The sequence below is a fragment of the Pseudopipra pipra genome, chromosome 1 (assembly GCF_036250125.1).
Source record: "Pseudopipra pipra isolate bDixPip1 chromosome 1, bDixPip1.hap1, whole genome shotgun sequence".
NCBI lineage: Eukaryota > Metazoa > Chordata > Aves > Passeriformes > Pipridae > Pseudopipra > Pseudopipra pipra.
The window spans coordinates 52846328-52870458 of NC_087549.1; the positions used below are offsets into that span (position 1 = coordinate 52846328).

At 39.0% G+C, this 24131-nt stretch overlaps 1 protein-coding gene across 2 annotated transcripts; it reads left to right on the forward strand.

Annotated features, from left to right (window-relative positions):
- The first annotated feature begins 10840 nt into the window (after window positions 1-10840).
- NAPG (NSF attachment protein gamma) lies at window positions 10841-20680 on the forward strand. Of its 2 annotated transcripts, XM_064656962.1 has the most exons (13): window positions 10871-10997; window positions 11959-12050; window positions 12672-12739; window positions 13884-13968; window positions 14566-14583; window positions 15157-15187; window positions 15653-15762; window positions 15900-15966; window positions 16620-16690; window positions 17809-17887; window positions 18394-18473; window positions 19211-19340; window positions 20318-20680. In XM_064656962.1, exons 2-13 carry the CDS (start codon window positions 12034-12036, stop codon window positions 20465-20467), a joined length of 906 nt encoding a protein of 301 aa, XP_064513032.1. In that variant the 5' UTR covers window positions 10871-10997; window positions 11959-12033; the 3' UTR covers window positions 20468-20680. The 2 variants fall into 2 exon arrangements, with proteins under 2 accessions (XP_064513025.1, XP_064513032.1); XM_064656955.1 differs by lacking the exon at window positions 11959-12050 and having other exon boundaries at window positions 10841-10997.
- The last annotated feature ends 3451 nt before the right edge of the window (window positions 20681-24131 follow it).

The window sequence follows — 24131 nt, forward strand, 5'->3', positions numbered from 1 at the left end:
ATACTCATCTTCTTTCTGTCTTTCTGGACAGTCATATGAAGAAAATATATGATCTTTTCCATTATGTGGGTACAACAATCAATCTGGAATACTTCAACAGACCTTGCAACAAACATCTGAGTGGGAAAACCTGGTCTCAAGCCAACATTTTCCTGGTAATCCTAATGAAAGGATGTATGATGATCTGAATTAAGACAACCCAGAGCCTTGATCCAAACTTTGCTGAGAATATTTTCATCCAAATTTAGGTCAGAAGTTTGCAGGTTCTGACCTGTTCACATAATGAGACAAATGCACACATTCAGCAAGCAACAACCTTTTCAGAAATTCCAATTTCAAAGCTTGGGTCAGTACTTGAACATCCTTCACTGCCTGGCTACTCTGTTTGAACATGTGTAAGTGTGCCTTCAATTATTTTTATAACACTGCTTTCTGCAAAGAAATGATAACCCACTAGTCAAGAACAGCATGTCTATAACATAAGAACTTAATCTTTCCATGCTGATTAGCGGTACTTTGTAGATCCCTAGAAGAACTGCTACATGTCCCTTTAGAAATATATTCTGTACTCTTTTATCATTGAAGGGAGAAGAAAAAAAATACCTTGAGATTACTAGTAGCAATTAACAATGTCAACTAAGTATTTTTTTTCAGAATGAAAAATTGATTATGAAATTATTATCTGGGTTAAAAATTGCATTCCAGAAATCCTTTGTAATGTACTTTCCTTCCCAAAGAGTTTATAAATTAATACATCATTAGCTATGTCAGTGTAGGTTTATACTTCTTGGCAAAAGAAAAGTTCTAGAAAAGAAAAAAGCAAAACCCCCAATTATAACAAAATCTAACTTTAACCACCAGCCTGTTGGAGGTGGTCTTAATGTGACAGATTTAAGCATTAAAGTCAACTAGACTTATAATGGAAATGTGATGGGCCTGACAACTGGTATTGCTTACTGGAGGCACTCACGTGCAATGTTGGTTTACAGCTCAACTGAGACAATTAAGTCCTAAAGGATTAATCTAAGAGTCTTGTACCATTCTTCATCCTACTGGAGTACCTTTACCTTTGATTTCTGATCTGAAACTTTTCCTTTTCATGGATTCTTCTGAAGAGTTTGATCTTGAGGTTTCTGTCAGTAGGCCACCTTTATTATTCCCAACAGCTTGGACTTACACTTTTAACATCTACATTACTCTCTAGAGGTCCGCGTTGAACAACAAAGGGGATGGCGCACCCGTAAGGTAGATGAGCTACAAGTGGCTTCAGGAACTGTTCAACAGAAAAACACTTCTACCATGGGATCTTCAGCTAGATGCTCAAATTTGAGCAGGAAAAATGCAACTTAGTGCCTTTCTTCTCCACATACAATGTTTTTCTTTCCATGGTAATAAATGTTGGAACAAAGCTCCTTAACTTACGTAGACAGCTGCGGATGAGGGGAGGGAACAAGCCCATAACACCTCCTGTGTAAAGTCCAGAGCAGCACTCTGGCCCCAGCAAAGCAGCCCCTGGCCCCAGCAAAGCAGCATTCCTTCACAGGTGGGCATCCTCAGGCAGATAAGGCTTCCCTTTCCTTATCATTACTGTCATTGGTAATCATCACCCACACTGTTCTCATGAGAGTTGGAGATGTTTTTCTTTATACAGGGGCTGCCACATTAGTGTTACAGAAAGATTTTATTTATCCTCTATTTGTTTTCACAGAATTGTCCCGTGAAAGGAGTGGTGAGCAAGGGCCACCAGACAGAGAGGAGACACCCACCCTCTCTCATAGCACTGCCTGATGTGGGACACATTCACTTTGTCTGTGTTTGACACAGGGGATGCTGAGTGGCTGCACAGCCCCATTCCTTCAAATTGAGATGGAGGCCTCACCACAAGCAGTTTGCCATGAGCTGCACACTGGCACAGGCAAGCCCGGATCCTGCCCCAGGGGACTCGCAGTAACCCGGCTGTGCTGCAGCACAGCCTTGTTGTGAAAGCCTGTTTGACCAAACCCCATTATGCAATAGCGGCTTTTTGTTCCCTTTACTGCCTTTATTCTCCATTTGTTTCCATGGTAGCAATATGGAAAAATTAGGATTTGTAATGTAAAATCAAGGAAAGAGACAATTTTTTCCTGTCAGAGGCCAGTTTGTGTTGTACAGTGATATATTTGTGAGAGCTAAATCTAAACTTGTTTCATAAAGAATTAATACATTTAGCATAAATGACAAAATCAGGAATTTTATTTTGTATGTTTCATAATGGTGCCTTTCAGCTGGGGTTTATATGATTTATTTTTACATTTCTATGATCCAGCATGGAGACAATGCTTTTATAAACCCATGCATATGCAAAACAAATGGTAATTTCATAGCAAAATCTTCTATTTCTTTAAACTGCATTGCAAATTAACTTAAGGTTATGTAACACCAGAACACTAGGCTCCTGTCTGGCACCAACTTAAATGTTTCTTAATATGTGTTCTCATAGAGCCCTCCTGTGTTTGCTAGGTTTCATTACAACAGCCAATAAATCTGAGACAATTTATTGACCTACATCCACATGACTGAGCTCCAAAAGGGACCGCTAAGCTCCTGTCCTCTGACATTTACAGAACATGGACTGTTGAGTTGCCAAATACCGTATCAAGCTTCAAAACACGACAAGTGAGAATTTACCACTCACTCTGTTTTAGTTACACCATTTTTCAGTGGGAGGCATCGTAAATAACGATAACTTAATTGTTGTTGTAAGTATTGCTTATGACTTTTATCATGGAATCATAGAATCATAGAATAGTTTTTGTTGGAAGGGACCTTAAATATCATCTAGTTCCACACCTCTGGCCATGGGCAGGGGCACCTTCCACCAGACCAGGTTGCTCAGAGCCCCATCCAGTCTGGCCTTAAACACCTCCAGGGATGGGGCATCTACAACTTCTCTAGGAAACCTCTTCTAGTGCCTCACCACCCTCACAGTGAAAAAGTTCTTCCTAATATCTAATCTAAACCTAGTATCTTTTAGTTTGGATCTATTGCCCGTTGTCCCTCTCTATCTTTCTTGTAAGAAGCACATCCATCACAAGGAAGACCTAGCATGCAGAACTGTAAGGAGACACTACCTTAAGTTACCTTTCCTCCTCTGTAGGTCCATCTATATTGATTATGTATGTATGCAGGGGAAGCAGATCTGTAAGTTCAGTAATTGATCTTTGTTGAGCAGGTTTGGAGACAAAAAAATAAATTTTGCAGCTTAAAAGAAAGAATTGGTAGTTGATTCTTCAAAATAAAAATGGAGACCTATCCCCATTTCCATAGATTCATTTCCCACATTAAGAGTACACATAAATAATATGAATTTTACAAGGAGATTTTGATGCATCCAGATTGAAATTTCTCCATTAGTGTTTGTGTGAGAAGATGACATTAAAGGCAATTGCATTTAAGAGAATTCATTTTGTTCACATGCTTTTAGCATATGAGAAACAGTTTAATTATTTATCTGTGGATAGCCCAAAGACAGGCTAACCTTATATCACAAATTACTTTCACAAAATATAAAACATTTACTTTTCATGAGAAAAAAACCCTCCAAGTTCTTTCCTACATGCACTACAGTAATAAAACATCTGTTCTGGAGGAGAAAACAAAGTCACACAAAAGAAACGGTGGATTATTTGAACTGAATTAATTTAAAATATTATGGTTTGCAGGACTAAATTAAACTAAATTTAACTAAAGCAGAAAGCTTTAGTTAAACTAGTATTGAAAAATGTCTGCAGCTTAGAAAGTATTATAGCAAAGGAAATAATATGTTTGCTAAAGTTTTATCTATATTTCGAGGGAAATTCATGAATGGGCCACAACTAACTATTCTGAATGAACAAAGACTCTCCTCTAAATGTTTGTCATTAACTCACACGAGCCTCTTACAATACTGTGGTTTGTAACTACTACTGGTCTACTGAAAGAGAAATGTAAGCTCTGGTGGGAGAATGACATGAAATGCCTAATGTCTACCTTGACTTCATTTTTGTTTTCTGGAAGGAAATTAATGGAAAGCTTAAAATGTAGACAACAGGCTACAGTTGAGACTAGTAGAATGCACTTGTGAACATCTTGTTCAACCCTTCTAAACAAATTTTCAGAGGTTCATAATGACCATTGAATCCAAACTGCACATCAAAGTGTATCTGGATGATGCAGCCCACTGAGCTCTTCTTACAGCTTTGGATAGCATACATTCACATAGATGGGCTAAAGGTTTTTGATTTCTTATTAGAGAATGGAAATTTCAGTCATTGCACTGACTTGAAGGAGATTTTCTCCTGTCCACAGACAAAAGTCTAAAGGAGATTTTTACTACCTTTATCTAGAGATCAACACCTAATGTACAGATGTAGTCTTCGTAGGGGATTAAAGAGTCTTTAGGCCACTCAATCAAATGGAATCCTGTTATCAAATTCTCCTTGAACATTTTTAAAACTATCTCAATGCTATGTTTGAGAGTAAGAATCACCAGCTTTAACAGTGCTAAACAAACTGGAAAATTTATTTTCTTTACTTCTGATGTTTACACAGAGAACAATAGAGCTTCACTTCTCAGTCAGCCAGGGTGCCCATGGAACTGATTTCAGTACCTTAGGAGGCCTTCAGCAGCATACCCACGTGGATGCCACACAAGTTTTGATAATCAGGTCATTAAAAAAGACTTACAAAAGTACATAGTTTAGGCTGTCGCAGACACGTACTGCAGCAGCATGAAAATAGTGAACGTAAATAACAATTCAGAGTTGGAGAAATGACTCCTCTACAGGGTGAAATAAGCTTTGCTATTGTTATCTAATCAATGGTATTATGAGGTAGGATGTTCAAATACATGATAAAAGCAATTAATCTCAGAAAACATTTTATGTTGAAGAATAAAACACTGGAGGAATGCAGCAGATGTTTTAGTTACTCCATGCTGCCATGTGGAACAAAATCTAGCAACTAGGCATGCTCTGAAACTGAATTTAACAAAGGAGAACACTAGCTGTGCCTCTGTCAACATAAAAACACTAATGTGTCTCATTCATAGTTCAAAAGAAGAGAGCACTGCATAGCAGCTTTTGTCCAGGATTGCATGCCTGGTTCTAGGTAGGAGGCTAGAAGATCTACACATGCTTTTCTGAAGCAGACTAAGAAAAACAGTGTTAACAAAGGTTAAGCAAAAAAAAAAAAAAAAAAAAAGGGAATTTGTTATCCTTTCTCTGAAAATCTTGCTTCAGGAGTGCAAAACTATTCAGTCAAAAGAAGTGACCAAAAGCTTGGGCAGGCTTATTGATTTTATTGGATATCAGTGATTGGGCCATTGGAGAGGAAACCCCTGATCTTTGTTTCCTCACTTCCCTGCTCATGGGTATAGAGTAGAAGCTGGCACCTGGAAGAACCATTCATTATGTAAGTTGGCAATCCTGTAGAAAAGTGAAAAAATCTAATTATGCTTTCAAAATTGACAAAAACTGTTATGTTTTCCTGCCTCTGTTCTGGGATCTATGTCAAACGCTATTTCAGTGACAAATTGATGGATACATGTTCATGTCAAGTTATGAATGTATCTTGATTTGGGGAACAATGCTACATGTCATTCCATGACACACTGAACATCTTGTGGGTAAACTGCTGCAAAGTAATGAAAGAGCCATCAAAAACCATTAACGCTGGATAGATTCTGTGGGAGGAATAACTGGCTTTCTACCAGGAGAGTTGGATGTGAGAGCTTTCTGTGAAGAACAATTCAGAAAGAAGGGAGAATGAAGAAAAAGGAAAGAGGTTTCTAGAGGTTCTGAAGTTAGAAAGCTGGAGCAGAAAAGGTGTCACATCTTTAAATTACGCACGTGCTCTATCTTGAAGAAGTTACTTCATCAACAGAAAGAGAAGCTAAAGCAAAGATATGATTACACATTTATCATGTGGTACTTAAATTGACTTAAGCAATTCATGCCCGAATCATTTATTCCTGACCCGCTCTTTGTGCAGGTGGGACCACTTGGTAAACTGCTTGAGGGAACAGAGCCAGGTAAGAAGAACCTAGCCAAAACCAATAACAATTTGGGACCCAGAAGCATTCCAAAAGTGGTTTGTGGTGAGGTCCCAGTCTCAGAACAGGAAATTTTTGCTCCAAAGGTCATCTTTCTAAGCAGAAGGCATATTTTTTTAATTGGAACAGATTGCAATGGCAGGGCTGTGGAATTGCCATCTTTTGAAAAGACAAAATTAGTAGCAACTCCTGTGAGACCACCAAAACAAGTTCTACAAGTATTGATTAAGGGTAGGTCAGGCACCTGATATAACCATCAGGTATGAAAGCAAATTATCATTGCTTGCTGATGCAGTTGATGAGAAGGTAAGAAAGTATCAAGGAACAAGTCCAGGAGGTGACAAATGCCAAAAATATCAAGTTTTTCAGATTCCCATTGGAGCATGTGTGAAGTGGTATGGTGTCAATTACAGGCTTTTATCCAGCCTTGGGCTTTCAAAATCCCAACCAGAATAGGTGGCTCAACTCTTCTCCAGAAGACCATTATTCACATCTGTAGGTACTGTACATATCTTTGTGAGTCATATATGAACTATTGTATAAAATTAATTTGATTGTTGTATTGGGTCTGTCTGAGCTGGAGTTCATTTCCCCACAGTAGCCCTGTGCTTTGCATTGGTAGCTAGAAGGGTGCTGATAACACAACAGTGTTTTGGATACTGCTGAGCAGGGCAAGCACAACATCAGCACTGCAACATTCCTTCCTCAATTGAGGGCAAGATCCTGGAAGGGGACACAAGCAGGCCAGCTGACCCAAACTGACCAAAGGGATATTCCATACCATATGACATCAGCTCAGATACAAAAGCTGAGGCAAGGAGCAGGAAGGGGGGCATTCATTGTCTCCAATGGCTGCCTACTGAGAAACCGTCACAGTGCTGAAGCCCTGCTTCTTGGGAGTGGCCGACCATTGCTGCTCATGGGAAGTAGAGAATAAACTGTGCTATCTTTCCCTTCGCTTTGCTTCTGTGCATGCAAGCTTCTGCTTTACTTTTTGCTTTAAATAAACTGCCTTATCCCAACCCACGAGTTGTTTTTTCCACCTTACTCTCTCCCTCATCCAGCTGGGAAGGGGAATGATAAAGCAGCTGGGTGGGCACCTGGCATCCAGCCAAGGTCAAACCACCACAGTCTTCTTGGTTTCTAGCAGGCAGCCACTGGAGACAATAAATAAATAAATTACTTTTGAGGATTATCATGACTGAGGAAAATGGATTCTTTTTGGAAGCAAGAGAGGCTGGAGAGATAGTAGGTAGGGACTAAAAGGGACTTGGTAATCATGACACGTCTTCTTAGTCCCTGACAAAACCAACTTGCCTTTCCTAGGTGGACAGACCACCTTACTTAATCTTCAAAAGAAACATGCAATATATGTTCAATAAATATGTGGAAAGCATAATCAGTGTTTCACATTGGATCACCTTATTAGACACCAGAATACCCTCTTCCTATCTCATGTTCAATGAATCTGGAAAGCCAATTAGACATTACCACCTACCCCCAGCTGGGATATTTATTATCCCTCTCTCTTTATTCTCTGACATCTAACAAAAGGCATGCTCACACCATAGTCTTCTGCTATTTAATTAAAGACAATAGGGAGACACAAATCTAGAGAAAAACAGTCTTTATTAATTTTCCTGCCCTCAGAGCTATTAATTTCCTTTCTGCCATATCCATTAAGACAGGAACTAGTAATTTCTCACAGACAAATGAGTTATACGGATTTAATGCAAAAGACAGGAAAAGGCACCAGAGCACTGAGGTGCTGGCAGTGGGTTGGAGTGATCAAAAAGCACATTTTGGTTTATATTATGGGCCAAAAATTTACCAAAATTACCTGACCCAATTGTTCATTAGACCATTAGTGATGGTCCAGTCTGCCTGGGAGGAGAAATATGCAGATTCCTCTCCCTTCCTCACAGGTAATTTCTTCAGCCTGGTGCTGTATTGTAGTTATGACTCCAATTTCAGACATTAATAAATTACAAGCAGAATTTTCCATGTTCTGCTGCCAAAAAAGGGTATCAGACAGAGGTGAGAAATCCAGATCTAGGAAAACTTAAATTCACCTTCCAGATACAGTGGAGTAGCAGATAGAATTCAGCAGCTGATTTAAAATACATTTCACTGCAGTCAGTTCTGACTTTATGAACAAGAAAAGCAAATTCATAGCAAAGAAAAGTTAGAGTTTATTGGGAAACAAATTTTAGCTATGATCATACCAATAGTTTTTTACAGCTAACAGCTTTCTGAAGGAAGCCCAGGCTGTTCTGATACCGGGGCTGTGGGTGGACTCAGCCGTGATGGAAGGTGCTGTCCCCAGCTGCTTGCCTCCAGTCTCTAGCCAACGGTTAGCCCCATGAAGTCTCACACAGGTGCTTTTTAACCCATTTGAGACAAAATGAGTTGTATCACCTTATGTACCTTGCTTTTCATAGCCTAATGCTGTGGGTTGCAATGGTGTACATGAAGAAATATTTATATAGGAGACAGAAATTTTCTGCAAGGTGTAGTGATGAGCCAGCTGAGGACTGGCTAGTGATGAATGACTTCTGCTGGAACAGCTATTTACAGAGTTCACATCTTTGTCACTCCAACACTGTAAATGTTTTCCACATTGTACCTGGTCATTTTTCAACACCAAATTCTAATTCACAGGCAAGCATCAGATGTTGTGATATGATCCTTCCCAGATGTAAAATCTCCAAAGGTTCCATGTCTACAAAGTAAAAGCTATCCAGGAATATCCTATTTCATTCAATACTTACTTGTCCTGGAAATCTTTTGTCTGGTCATTCCAGTATAAAGTGTAATCAGACAGCGCACATGTGCACATGTTCACTAGAAAGTGAATAGATATTTACAAAGCAGGGAACAGAGAAGGCCAGGAGCACTAGCACAAGCAAATACACAAACTATAAGTCATTAACTGGGTGCTTCTGAAGAATAGTCTGAGGTTATTCTGTCATTTAATGCTGCAATCCAAGATTTTATTTTCCCAGCTAACACAAGTTTATTTGAAAGGTACTGCAGCAAGTTCATAGTTATATGGCCAGATCTATCCTGGCTGCCATAGCAAGGGAAAGAAAAGACAGACGTGATGACACAGGAATCTTTCCGATCATAGCTTCCCCTACTTTATACCTGCTACCACTGAGTGCTTGCCAAAAGCAAGACTAGCTATTTTCTCCCAGTACTCTCATGACCACTCATCTGCTTTTGAAAGTAGAAAACCTCTCTACAACCTTTTTCCCTACTTTGATCTAGGACACAGAATAATAGTATTTAAGATTTAGTGGGGATTTTTCACCATCTGTAATAGATGATAGCCTCTCAAGTGCAATGCAAAAACCAAAGTCAGAAAATTAAGTGTCCATGTCATCAAGGGAATGTGGGAAAAGTAAGGGAAAGCAATACAGACCTGTGATTTTTGTGAGTACCTAGAGTAAAACAAATCATGTAAATATTGCTTCTTTTCCCATTTGAGGTAGAAACTTGTAAAGCTCTGATGCCTGTAAACACTATGGACTTTCAATGACTTCTATGTTCTGGTAAGAGTTTTAGAAGTTTAACCAGTTTCTCACTTTGTCTCTTCTGCGTTGATAAATACTTCACTTATTCAGATTACTGAAAGAGGTCCAGGTTCAGAGAATAAACACCTTCCTGGGCTCAGTGATTGATCTTATGCTACTCAAGGATGTTTCTGATTAATAAAATTAAGGAGTTAAGGAAGCTGGACATATGGGCAATAAGAGACACTTCAGCATTTTCAATTCAGTTATCGAGCGTATAGTTTGTGTATCTTGCATGATTGTGTAGCCTGTGTTAGCAACCCTGGTGTGCTCAGCCACCAATCACACCTTCTGCATAAGGTTTCTGTGCTAGCCTGGCTAGAGACAGCCTCTTGTTTTCACAAACACTGAGTCAGAGGAGCATGCCTCAGCAGAATGGCCACTGAGGCTTCCTGCAGGGCAGGGCAGGGCAGGCTGTTCAGCCTTTGGCCTGTGAGTTGTGCACTTCTAACAAAAACTCGTCTCCACGTGAAAACACTGAGAAATGCAAGCCTGCACTCATTCCTGTTTTGGGCTGTGTCCAGTTCTGGACTCCCCAGTACAAGAAAGACAAGAAGCTACAGAAGAGGGTCCAGTAAAGGGCCACAAAGATGATGAGGGGTCTGGAGCACCTCTCTTACGAGGAGAGACTGAGGGAGCCCAGCCTGTTTAGTCTAGAGAAGGGAAGCCTATAGGGGATCTCATAAATACATATATATATCTCAAAGGCAGATGCCAATAGGATGGTGCCAGGCTCTTTTCAGTGGCGCCCAGCAACAGGACAAGGAGCAATGGTCACAAAATAAAATTCAAGTTCTACCTCAACATGAGGAAGAATTTCTTTATATGGAGCATGTCAGAACACTGGAAGGTCATGGATTCATTCAAAACCCACCCGGAGGCGTTCCTGTGTAACCTGCTCTAGGTGACGCTGCCTTGGCAGTGGGGTTGGACCAGATGATCTCCAGAGGTCCCCTCCCACCCGAAGGATTCTGTGATTCCGTGTGGTTCTGTTCCGTGGGCCTTAGACACGACAGAGCCGGGGGCTCCGCAGGGGAGTTGCCTTCCGGCCCCCGGAGCGCGGCACAGGCCAGCACTGCACACCCACTCCGCGGCCCTGGGCTCTCACTCCCGCCGCGGCCCAGCCGCCGGACCCGCAGCACGGCAGCCCCGCCATGCCCTGCGCAGGAGCGGTGAGCAGGCGGAGCCTGAACCCCCGCTCCTCCTCCCGCCTCCCTGTGATCCCTGCTGCCTGCCGTAGTGGGAGCGCAGGGAGGCGGAGGAGTGCGGGGGAATTCAGCCCGCCGCGCTGGCGAGATGGCGGCGCAGAAGATTAACGAGGCGCTGGAGCACATCGCGAAAGCGGAGAAATAGTGAGCGGGGCGGAGGGTGCGCGGTGGGGGAGGCTGGCCGGCGGCTGCCCGTCAGCGCCCGGGCTCTCCGGCCCGCACCGCTCTGCTGTCCCACCGAGGCGCCGTGTCGTCTGCTGGCCTGGCAGGGAGGCTGAGGGAACACCCCGTGTGCCGGGCAGTGGGACCTCGGGAGATAGAGAAGGGGGGTGGCGGGGTCGGGGGGGGTCTGGCCGAGGGAGTCGGAGGGCATTGCTGCTTGGCCCCTCGTCTGCCTCAGGGCAGCCTCCCTGCAGGGGGTGGGTGCTTACAGGACGCCCTTCTGCCCCTTCGAGCTGGGAGACGAAAGTGGCCCTAAAACTAAGAATCGGTGTCGGTGGGGCGGTGCGGCTCAGAGGCCTGGAGCCTGAGCAGTAAGGGCCTTCTAGCCTCCGTTGCTCAGACCCAAACTGGAGAGGAAGGGGAGTCACTGCTGCCCTTCTGCTGAAGTGAGTGGGAGGAAAACAGGATTACAGACACAATTAGGTTGGCAAAGAGCTCCGAGCTCATCGAGTCCAACCTAGGACCAAACACCATGTAAACCAGGCCATGGCACTGAGTGCCACGTCCAGTCTTTCCTTAAACACCTTCAGGGATAGTGACTCCACCACATTCCTGGGCAGCCCATTCTAATATCTAATCACCCTTTCTGTAAAGAATTTCTTCCTAATGTCCAACCTAAACCTCCCCTGACACAGCTTAAGGCTACAGACAAGTGAGAGAAAAGACTTATGGAGACTGTAGTGGATAAAGGGGCTTGACTTTGCAGAGATGATGTGTGTGTTTGTTTTCTACACCTGTGAAAAGTGTGATTGTTACTTCTTGGAGGCCTTTGAAGACCTATGCTGACATTTATCTTGGAGAGCTTAACATCTGCATATGAGTCTTTTATTGTGTATTTTAACACTGAATAGAGGCATTTTGCTTATAAATCCCAATTTCACAGACAGCAGTATGGATGTAATAGCACTGACAAAGCTGCTATAATTTTAGTAAGAAGAGTAACAGGCCCTCTGGAATCATGGATCAAAAGTTATGGTAATTTTTATATTTGTTTTAGAAGTGAGGAAGTCAGAATATTGAAATCAAAATTGCCTGATTACTCACTTCATTTTACAGTGTACGTTTTTCCCTAATGTATGTATGTCTGTATGTGGCACCATTTAGTGTAAACATATAAATAATATATGAGGCTTTGTGTTGGTAAGTAAATTTTTTTATTTGTGTATGCAGTGGAGAGTCTTTGATAATTCTCATCAGCAGAAAAAATTCCTGTAGAAGAACACTGGAAACTTCCTGATACGTGAAAAAAAAAATATATTGGAATTATTGTTAGGCGTTGTGGTATTAGAAATCTTGAGGCATCATGTTGCTGTAGGCTGACTTCTTACTGCTGAGGAGCTGGACTTGGGGAGACTCTCTGGGGACAGCAGAAGCATGTTAGTGCAAGGCATGTAACTATGGGAGATCACTGCAGTGCTTTATGCAATTCTGACCAGTGCTGGTATTTGTTTTTACGGTAGTGATCCCACCATAGTATTGGCATATAGGTAACTGCTCCTTTCCAGAGGTAGTCTAAATAAATATATCTGAAGTGTCTTGAAGGTAAAACATAAAATCTTTGCAAATTGTTAATGGACCTTTCTTCTTGTGTTTTAGCCTGAAAACTGGATTCTTAAAGTGGAAACCAGATTATGACAGTGCAGCTACTGAATATGGGAAGGCAGGTATGTATGGCTGTAAATATAGCCATATGTTTTATGATTTCAAAGTATTCATTAAGCTTAATCCCTGATAATGTTTTACATATTTTTAGTACCTTACTCTGTAAGTAAAGGTAAAAGTAAAGACTAAAAGTAAAATGAAACAACAAAGTAGCACTATAAAATAAGTTTCAGATTGTACTTGGAGATCTAGAACAGTTGTCAAAACCAATTTTTTTTTTCAAGCTTACAACTTCTACTTTTTATGTTGCTACATGTGATAAAAATAAAGCTTTCCTTCTTTTGCTTGTCCGCCCCCAAATCCTGTGACTTTATCTACAAAATAACAAATGTTCAAGCTGGTTTTAAAATTTTGCTTAATCATCATCTTATAAAATGCATCTTGCAAAGACTGTCTCAGTAAGGTAGAGAGATGCTGCCAAGTTGGGGTTTTCTTTCAGGCAAACTAAGGTCTCTTTCTTCCTTTTTTCCACTACAAGAGACACGCTGAGTATAAAATTCTTAGTAGTTGATTTCTTTTTGTTCTTAAACATTTTCTTCTTTTTGATAGTAGTAATTTATCAGTCTTTTGGCTCCTTACTTGAGGCATTCCTACTTACTCACTGAAGCCTGAATAAAAAAATACAAACATGGAAGAGCAACTGGAGCATTTATAAATTGAAATTTATTTTAAATCCTACTTTAATATTTTATCAGTTAAATGGAGATAGAAATACATAGTTGTGCCCTGCATTGGTTGTGCTGAGGAAGTTGTTATACGTATGCCTTATTGGTGGCACACTTCTATTCCTACCATGCTGATTTTGTATAACCTCTAATGATTAAAATGATACACATATGCATTCCTGCAGTTCTGTCATTACAATACAGAGTGAGTGAGTTTCAAAAACCAGCTAAACACATTGTGCACTACCTATGATACTGTGGTAGTATGGAAGTGGTGTTGACAATAAATGTTTTTAATGGCAACTAAGTGACTAATGAGCAAGGAGAACTGTCATGGGATTTTTGGGAAGACCCTGGTAAACTGTAACCATTCATTTAAAGAGTCTGTTTGCATCTTCGGGTAGCTGAACTCTTGAGCAGAAGTGGTAAAAAGAGTTCAATGGCAAGCTGTAAATAAAACCTCTTATTTGCTTTCTTGCAGCTGTTGCTTTTAAGAATGCCAAGCAGTTTGACCAGGCAAGGGAAGCCTGTTTGCGGGAAGCTGAGGCACATGAAAACAATAAAGCGTATCTTTTCACTGACTGCTGTTCTTTTTTCCAAGAAGCTGACTAGTTGATACTTAGATTGCGGTAATGGGGCTTGGTAGCAGGTTGTTTAATACATTTGTGCATTTTGTCAGTCTAGCAGAATTGCTTTTTAAAAGACTGTTCCCGTGTGCTCTGAGTGGGAAATCTAAAGAACTCTTGATTAGAAAATCAGTTCCCAATCAGAAAATATGTTCCAAATAACATCTGGACTGATAAGATGTTGGCAGATGCCTGAGATGTCTAGGTACTGCTTCAGAAATTTAATTTTTTTTTTTAATTGCCTACAAATGGATAGTATAAAATAAACACACCTCTGAAATTATTACAGTACTTGTACTACTATTTAATAAGCAGCAACATATTTTAAATAAATGTGGTTTTTACAACTTTATATGCAGCTGTGCATTGTTATGCTGCATTTTTCTGTCCTTGAAATAATTTATTTTTGACAAATTGCCTATAATGCCTTTATGGAGTTCCTTGCTTTGAAACTAGTAGTTGTATAACATTTTGCACATTAATTTTTTTTTTGCATTATGTGGCTTTTGTCCTTGACTTCGACTGTTTAACTTCCAGTCTCTTCCATGCTGCCAAGTAAGTACAGAAGCACTAAGTAATCTGAAACAAATTTTTCAACATACAGTAGAAGCATGAACTGTCATTTTGATTTCACTATAGTAAGTGTTATGGTTCAAGTAATTTTGCTGTTTCAAAATCATTTCAATGTAAGTGGGAGCTAGGAAAGTCTGAAAACCTGCAATGGCTACCTGAAGAAATGATGATTTTGGCATTCTTTGGCACTTTTTGATAGCAAATATTTTTTCTTAGATGATCTTTTCTTAATTTTGCAATTCTATGCTGTTGAGCTTATAAAGAAATTTTTAATTAAAGAGTACTTCAAAGCAAGCAGATAATGACAATAATCCAAATATTGCCCATGGATCAGATTAGAATAGATTTTTAGTGGGTAGTGTGGTTGAAACACTTAATTTGTGTAAGATAATGTTACATGTGCTCTGTCTCATTAAATAAAACACTTGAAACTTCTTCAGAGCATTAAATATTAACAGCGAAGTGGTAGCCAATGCATGATAACCTTTGCTGCATAACTACAGCTTGCTGAAATACACCATCTTTAACCAAATGGTACATTTTTTTTCTTTGCAGAGCTTATGAACAAGCTGGCATGATGCTAAAGGTATTTTCATTTACTAGTTTTTATTAAAAAGTTCTATTTTATAGGAGAAGAATATTATACACTGGATCATTTAACAAGTATATGTAAGTTAATTGCCTATTAAAGTGATACTTTTCTGTTGCCTCATAGTGCCCACCAACACCTTCAGTAGATTAGGAAAGCAACATTTGTATTTGGGGGGTAAAAATAGTTTTTCTTTTATAGGAGGAAAGAAGAGTGCATTGTGTCACAGGGTAACAGAAGGGTGGTACTGCTTTTGCTCTAAACTACCACAAATTAATGACTTACGTGAAAGTTTAGTACTCAGAAGTGAATTTTATGGAGTTGGTGGTCAACTTTCACTAGCTCTACAAGTTCATAAATAAAAATTAGAATCTTAAAAAGGTGTTGCAGTTTGCTTTGATTTGTGTCATTGTTCATAAACTCAATTCCTGACAGCAGTGTCCCTTTGCTGTTGCTTTGTAGGAGATGCAGAGACTCCCTGAAGCAGTTCAGCTGATCGAGAAAGCCAGTATGATGTACCTGGAGAATGGAACACCAGACACAGCAGCTATTGCTCTGGAACGGGCTGGGAAGTAAGTCTGAACTATGGGGGCTAGAATGCGTGCAAGGTGTGGGTATATCTTTGGTTTTCTTTTATGTCTTTATGATGCTTTCAGGTAAAAAAAAAATTTCCTTTTATTTGAAGAGAAATTTTGGATGTTTATTACAGATTAATAGAAAATGTGAGCCCAGAGAAGGCTGTGCAACTCTATCAGCAAGCAGCGTCAGTGTTTGAAGTAAGTGGGTGATTTGGTTGGTTGGTTGTTTTTTTCTTTCAACTATAAAATTAAGAAAAAGCCTAAGATTTGGTTCTAAATTTTTTTTTTCCTTTTACATCAGTGACTGAGTTATGAAGCTGAAGGCTTCTTATGTTGTTGAGAAGGAGATTACAAAAGTTAGGAGTCAGTTGGCTTTGCCTTTTTCTCAGTTTAGGATGTGACTGAACCTGAATTTTGTGTGTTGTCAAGTTTTCTGCCTCTTGTTGGGCAGCCCAGAGGGTAGGGAACATATCTGCTGTTGAGTCCTGGAGCCCAAAATAATTTGAAATCCTTGAAGTATAGAGGAGAAGCGTTTGCTTGGTGCTCTACCAATGCCATGAGGCGATGGTTTGCCTTTTTGCTACTGCCTTTGATGTACTTCTGTATTGTCAGTTGTGACGTGTTTCCAGATTAGCAAGTTTGCATTGGTGTTACTTTGCTGAGCATATCCATAGAGGAGCTGGCTATGAAACTTGGGAGCTCTGATACTCTTCATGTTTCCCTTGTGTGAACTGCTGATACAATAACTAACAGTTGTTCTAAGTTAGAGGTGACACACTTAGATAAAGATCTAGTGGTCTTAATGCTGTGCAAATGAAATAAGAACATGAATTCTTTTTGTTCTTCTCTAGAACGAGGAGCGTTTACGGCAGGCATTAGAAATGCTGGGGAAGGCATCAAGACTTTTAGTCAGAGGACGCAGGTATAGCTTTATCCTTTCTTATTCCTTTAATGTAATTGAATCTTAAATAGTTATTTTGATTGGGGTTTTTTTCTTGCGGTTTTTGCATTTATGTACTGTTACTTAATTCTTCATTGAGACGCACTTCAAACTAAAATTCAGTTTCTGTGGGATGTGCCGTGTTCATCCAGGAACCACCTGTTTTGTATTCTGGGATAATGTGGGCTGAAAAGCTTTATTTCCTTTGTGTTTGTTGAATAGCTAGGAAGCACATGCACCAGTTTTCATTAATTATTAAACTGCTTCAGGATTTTTTTTTTGTTTTTCTTTCAATACTAATATGTAGAAAGTCTTTTATGGCTGTGGGAGACAAAACAGGGCAATTAAGTGACTAACATGAGGAAACAAATCTGCTTGCAGCAGTCTGATTCCGGACTTCCTAAAGAAGAGCGTTCCTTGGAGTCTCAATGGGACAAATTCAATTGTAATTACTTGCACCAAACTTGACCTTCAATTCAGCTTAGACTTGCTTCACTGAAACATTTATGTCCTTTAAGAAATTTTCTGGATTTCTAACTCTACTTTCAGGACACTTTATCTCATTGCAGAAAAGCAGTCAGAAAAGAAAAGTGACAATGTAATTTGAAGGTCTTTCTGTGAAAGCCAGTCAACATAGCTTCAGAACATATGAAAGCATTGGTTGCTCTGTTGCTTAATAGCTCATGTGCTTCTTCTAATTTCTAGAAATTGAATATGATGATTAAAAGAGTATTAAAACTCAGAAGTAGTTACTATTACTAAATATTGGTAGTTCATGGATATCAGACTTACTGGTAGCTTATAGTAACCTCATGACATACAGAAATCTGTTAGGGTGTGGAACAAAGCATTCCTCTTGTACAATGTTATAAAAAACAAGGCTTCTCTGAATGAATACCAAAGATGTTCTTAGCATGTATACAAAGGAATTGCTGACTGTATATTTATCTACTCTGTTAGTAAGATCTACTGCTGATTTTTAGTTGTGTTGCTTTTTATTGCAGTAGACTTACTACTGTATTAGTTAAACACTTTGTATTTAGCCTGTTTTGTTGTGCTGTATTCCTGGTGCTGATACTCCTGATTTTTTCTGGCTTTAGATTAGATGAAGCTGCGTTGTCTCTTCAAAAGGAGAAAAGTATTTATAAGGAAATTGAAAATTACCCTACATGCTATAAGGTAAATTCTAAGAGCCAGTTTTTTTTCTGGGTAGTTAATGACAGTTAACATCTGACTGACGGTATGTACCTCTTGATCCAGGGATACATTTCTTGCTAACAATGAGAATTCATGGTAGTGCCTGTTTCCCAGATCTCTAACTGTGCTTTTTTCACTACTATAATTTTGAAGATAAGATGCTGATATGTACAGGAGCTATCAACACCAAAAAACACATAAAAATAAAGATGTTATAAAAAATAACAAGGTACAAAAACTGTTACTTGGTACAACAGTTCATTAAAATGTTATAGGAGATAATCTATTTCATACTAGCAAAGGATAGGCTTTCTACTTTTTCACTATATTGTTCTGACTCTTTTGTGTCATTATCTTAGAGTGATTGGGGATTGTAATGACCTTTTTCATGCTAAATATTAGCAGTCTACTGTTTTTTTTCATATTTTACTGTTAATTTCTAAGGAATCATTGGGTTTATTTTTTTTTGTTTATTTCTTTTTGTTTAGAAAACTATTGCTCAAGTCTTAGTTCATCTTCATAGAAATGATTATGTTGCTGCAGAGAGATGTGTGAGGGAAAGCTATAGGTAAGTCTGCTTCATCTCCTATAATTTTAAAGCGAATGTTTCACTAATGTGGATCTTTTTGCTTGACAGTGTTGCCATTGTTCTTTCATAAATTTTCAACCCACACTTCTGTTGACTTACAGTACAGTAATAACATTCCCTGGTACGTGGCTATCAGAATTTTTTTTCACACGTAACAGATTTAGCTGTAGTTACTACAGTGATTCTTCTCAATGAACCTAAAATAAAAAGTTAGTCATAAAGAACTAGTTATGTGCCACAGGGGAAATGAGATGGAAATGAGAAGTTCTTCCTGTGTTTTCCCTTGTTAAAAGCTGAGTTGAATACCGTTATGGCTAGGATTCTTGTCTTACTGCTGTCCTTTTGGTTGTGTCTTATGTGGAACAGAGATTGATAAAGTATTGTAAACAAATGTTTAGGATTAAAAGTGGGTATTTCCACATGTTGCTAACTGAATTTTAATTTTTTCAAAATGTTTTTGCCATGTGTGGAGGCCCTTGAAAAGTTTTAATTCTAACTTGCAAACTAATATTGCTGAAAGTTTAATTTTTATGGATATGATTCCTGTACCTGGAAAAGTCAAAGTGGTTATAGGCAGTTTTGTGGAATAACCAGTCTGTCAGATTCTTGAAAGCTGCTTGCACTTCTGCTGATAAATCAGCAGCATTTAAAGATAGAATAGCTGAGTGTCAAGTAGATTGCTGAAATGTCTTAAATAAACTCTTAATTTCCTTCAGTATACCAGGATTCAATGGAAGTGAAGATTGTGCAGCACTAGAGCAACTTTTAGAAGGGTATGATCAGCAAGATCAGGATCAAGTTTCTGAAGTCTGTAATTCTCCACTCTTCAAATACATGGATAATGATGTAAGTAGGCAATTCCTGTGGGATTTTTTTTTTTTAATAATCCTTTTGCATGTTGAGGTTAAGAGATATGGTTTTTTCCTAGTAGAGGAAAATAAGAAGAGCACCATCCATGTATTTGTTTTGACTTGCTGTCATGCTACCCCATACCTGTAAACTTCATATATTCTTTACCTGTCAGTGATGGTGCTTTCAGATGGTGTGAAGGCTTAGGTGAAAGAGCAGCTTGTTATGCATTTGATGAGTTTGTTTAATGAGTTAACCAAAATTCAGTCCCCTTCGAATTCCTTCTTTAAGGGCCAGAACAGTTTGCTACTTCTGCTTTTCCTCAGAAATATAACAGCATAAACATTACAGAGTATGATGCCTACAGGATGGCATTGTTGGATGCTTTTATCCATCACTTATTCCTTAGCAAGGTACTAATTTCGAAAGATTTTTAATGTCGAGTGAACAGTTGTGACCATTTCCCCAGCTATTTTTTTATTTAATTGAACTTGTAAATTTAGGAATTATAAGGAGATATAAGGATAGGAAAGGTGTGAAGTAAAGGAAACATCCGTCTGTGCCAAACCTTGTAACAGTATTAGCTAATTTTAGTTTATTACTCTGTCGAATAGTAAAAGTTGAGGTATTAGTCTTGCTGAAAAACACAATAAAACTTTTTACATTATCTGTTACTAGGTAATGTATGCAGAGCTGCATAGTGGAATTTGTATTTTTATGTAAAGCTTGAAACAGAGAAACTATAGGATGTGGCCAAATTATTCTATAATAAGCAGTATTAATACAGACCTCGCATCCCATTCTCAGTGTTTGAGACGGAAGAAAATGAACCAATGTTATGCTTATTCTAAGATGGAAAAATATACTCTGAGAGCAGCATCACTCTGCTGTACTGAATGTTGCCCACTTCTTTATTGTGAGCATCAGTCAATTCTGTAACAGTACAGAAATTAAACTTGCTTTGTTATTGTCAGTATGCCAAGCTTGGTCTTACCTTGGTGGTCCCAGGAGGTGGAATCAAGAAGAAATCGCCAAATGCTGCACAAGACAAAGCCAGAGGACCAGCTGCAGTGGGCTCTCATGCTGATGAGGAAGAGGATGAATATTCTGGTGGACTGTGCTAACTACTGGCTAGGTTGTCTTAAATATCTGACTTATTTGTGATGTTGAGCATATCCAAAGGTACCAGATTTACCAGAGCTTCATTGCAATTGTGATATGGGAATCCTAATATTAACTTGGCAGCTTCTGGGTACAGTACAGGAGAAAAAGCATGACTGTACCTACCATCTTGATCATCTCTTATCTGGTAGGAGCTTCCTTAGGGCCCTGCCTTCAGTTGAGAGAATTTTTACTAAAAGCACAGTTTAATACCAAAACCCCAGAAGCACTTGAGTAGGGAGAGTGGTACAGAATTTTAAGCACTGGATTTCAACAGCTGGCACTTTTTGGCCTCAGAAAGATGCTTGCAATTGTTTTTGGAGTTAAATACATGATAATTCATCTGGCTATTTATCTCCCGTTTAAGACCATTTAAGGCAGGCTGTGCCAGGCAAGAGTTTTACTAGTGTAAACACTAGGGGGAGCATTCAGTTTGCTTTCAATGTTTTTACCCCACCGAGGAATATTATTTTAAGACCTTATTCTTTGCAAGCAGTATCCATGTAAGTGTGGAAAATACTAAGTCAACTAATTTGAAGTTATCTTGCAAGCTTAAAAATACATGCAGGTCTTTCCTCTTGAGAACTTTACTGACCTGAAATCTTTGGAAATAAATATGTGCATAGTGTTTGTAGTGTGCACCTTGGGAAAGAAAGGAGTGAATGACATTCTTAGCAGTGTTTCTGAAGCATGCCATAACTAGAAAAGAAACTGAAGGTAGCAGATAACATGCATTGAATATAAACTTCTGAAGACAAATGTTTAACAAAAACTTAGGTGGAATGTTTCAATGATACGTATTCTTCATATGATTCTTTCATATTTTCACATCATAGAACAGATATCTCCTATAAATGGCATTTTTCAAACTAGTTCAGAATCCGAGGTAACCAAATTTTAATACATCTTCTCTATTTTTATTTGGTTTCAAGTCATCATGTGTTTTGCAAACTTCTGTAGTGTCTTAAATTGGTTTCACCATTTTATGCTTAGAAGTTGTCAATTCTAGAATTTGTACCGTGGCTTATTTCTTCAGCAGAACCTGATCAAGGTCTGCACTAGGGTGACATCACTGGGAATCCAGCAGGGATTTGTGTGTGATGCCCAAAGTTCAATAAACAAGAGACCAAAAGCAACAGTGTTAATGTTGGTACAGTTTGTGCCATATTAAGCAATTGGATGTCATAAAAGATACCAGGCACATGTCTGACGTACACATGATGTCTGACATCAGTGTGTCAGACGTAATTGTGATGAAGGTTAAACTTTAAGAGGGCTAATACTCACTTTCCTTGGGGTGGATAGCACTCAGTAGCATTGTGATGGGTGCACAAACTGCAGCATAATACACAGGCAGGGCTGCTGTAAAAAGTCACATTATTCAATTTAATGGGTGTTCAAAAAACAGTTTTGCATCTTTGTGTTATGTAATAATAACAATGGGTTTTACAGCTATTTAAGATGCACCTGTAGTCCTTTACTGTCTGACAGGTGATTTCCCTTTGTTATTGATAATGTATATAGAAGTTTTAGCTCTAATGAATTTTAGGAAGTGAGTTGGTTTTCTCTGAGAATGCTTACAGGTATACATGAAAGATGGCTTTGAAGACTTCCCTGTAACTCTTCTATTTTCACCATTGGAGAAACTTACTCCAGTTTACTCAACTTCTGCCTTCTGGATTTGTTAGTCAAGTTGAACATGTGCTTCTTATGGGGGAGTCTTTATCACAGGTAGAAAAAACTGCATGTTTAGGAGCTCTGGGAGTGCCAAGTGATTTTCTGCTTGTGTTTTCTGCTCCTTCTAATTCTGAAATCCAGTTTTATTGTGTGATCCCAAGGAGTCTACAATTGCATATACCTAAGAAGATGAGGTGCATAAGAAACAAAACTGGGAAACTTGTGTGCTTCTGTGAAAGAATTTGCAGATTTCTTTAAACTGTGCTTGTAGCACTAACAGGCCCTTAAAAGAAAAATTAAAATTTATGCATTAGATTCTTAAAACATACTTTTCATATTGCCAAAAAAGTAATGTGCAAGACTGTCTTCCACACTCCCTCAAGTTGGTTTTTTTTTCCGTGCCAAGTATGGAAAATCTGGGACAAAAGTAACTGGTACTAGACATATTCGGCTGCCATTGAATTCAAAGGGGCTTCTCTGATTCTTAGTAGTATAATCTTAATCTTTGATTGCAATGTTGCTGCAAAGACCAAATCTGCAGAAATGGAAGTGTCTGAACATAAGATGGTCTATTTTATATAACTTATTCTCCTATTTTAGACAGTGAAAGTGTGTTAGGAATGTTAACTGCCTTTTAGTAAATGTTAACTATAGAAGAAACTGTCTGTATATTAAGTGTTAGTGTTTGTTTCTATCTTTCAAAGCAATTTGCACACTTATGTAAATATCATTTAGGTGATCTGAAATGGAAAAGATACCATTTACAGCAAGAAACTTTCCAAAACCAGTGTTGACTGCAAGAAAAATAAAGTTTAATTGTGCATGAAGGCTGAGCAATGGCCAGTGCAATGTATATGTGAAATCAGAAGATTTCTAAATTATCTGTAACTTAATACTCAGATGATCAAGCACAGTGTGAAACCTCTGCTTTATATGTTCTTTTCCCCAATCTGTGGTGTAATAGAGTACAAAATGTGTTTGTGACAGCTCTACAGATGCTGCCTCTTGAGAAAAAAGCTATGTGTTTCACCAACATGGAAAATAAAACTTGAAGTTAACACATTTGTAGTACCTTTCCCTGTTGTTGATCAGGTCCTGCTGAGTTCAGCTAATTATATTTGTCACTTGGGTCAGATTTTCAAAGTGATTTTCAGCAGGAGAATGCAAGCTTGTCATTATTTGGTTGGATCCAACGTGAAGTTTGAAAAACAACTACATTTCAGTGTTTCTGTACATTCTTTACACAATTTAAGGATGTGAATTCTGTAACTTTGGAGACTTCATAGTTTTAGAAGAATCACCTTTTCTACTGTTTCAAAGTCAAACTTGCTGTGATACTTGAAGGCTGAAGAATCTGGAACTGAAGTTCTTCAATGTGAGAGGAATCATTCCTCAGAGGTTACAAATAAGCAGCTGTAAAACTACAAGAACTAAGCTGCTCTTGGAAAAAAATAAAATGAAAAGCTTTATAATCTAGATTTATAACAGATAGTGAACCTTTTTGGATGCAGGATGGGAAAAAGAAGCAACCGCAACCTCCCCAATTAGTAGTGATAGTAAAATTGGAGGAAGTAGATGTAACTTGAGAGAGCAGTAGGGAACCACTTGGGATCTGTGGTTGTTTGAGCAGGGATAATAATGTCTAAGCTAAGGGTCTGTAGAGTCCAGCATCTCTGGGAGCTGGGCTTGTCTCTTCCCCTGCCTTGGTGCCTGTTGGACAAGACATGCATGAGCGTTGTCTCTGACCACCTTCCAAAAGGATGTTTGTTCCAGTGCTGCTGTCATTGCCCTTCGGCCGCGATTTCCAGTGCGTGCACAGCTCAGCAGTGCAGCCTTTAGCCTGGGATGGGAGCGAGAGGCAGCTGCAAGACTGCACGTACGTTTTAAGAACATATGGCTGTTGCGATTCATCTACTGAGTCTAATGGGAATAGTGGTAATGAGCGTGACC

Bases quoted from the DNA above. Each gene is read 5' to 3' on its own strand.
- NAPG (XM_064656955.1), top strand. From the start codon at position 10,942: ATGGCGGCGCAGAAGATTAACGAGGCGCTGGAGCACATCGCGAAAGCG. The intron at 15,763-15,899 runs GTAAGTCTGAAC...TGTTTATTACAG, and splicing joins GCTCTGGAACGGGCTGGGAA to ATTAATAGAAAATGTGAGCC. The intron at 17,888-18,393 runs GTAAATTCTAAG...CTTTTTGTTTAG, and splicing joins ATTACCCTACATGCTATAAG to AAAACTATTGCTCAAGTCTT.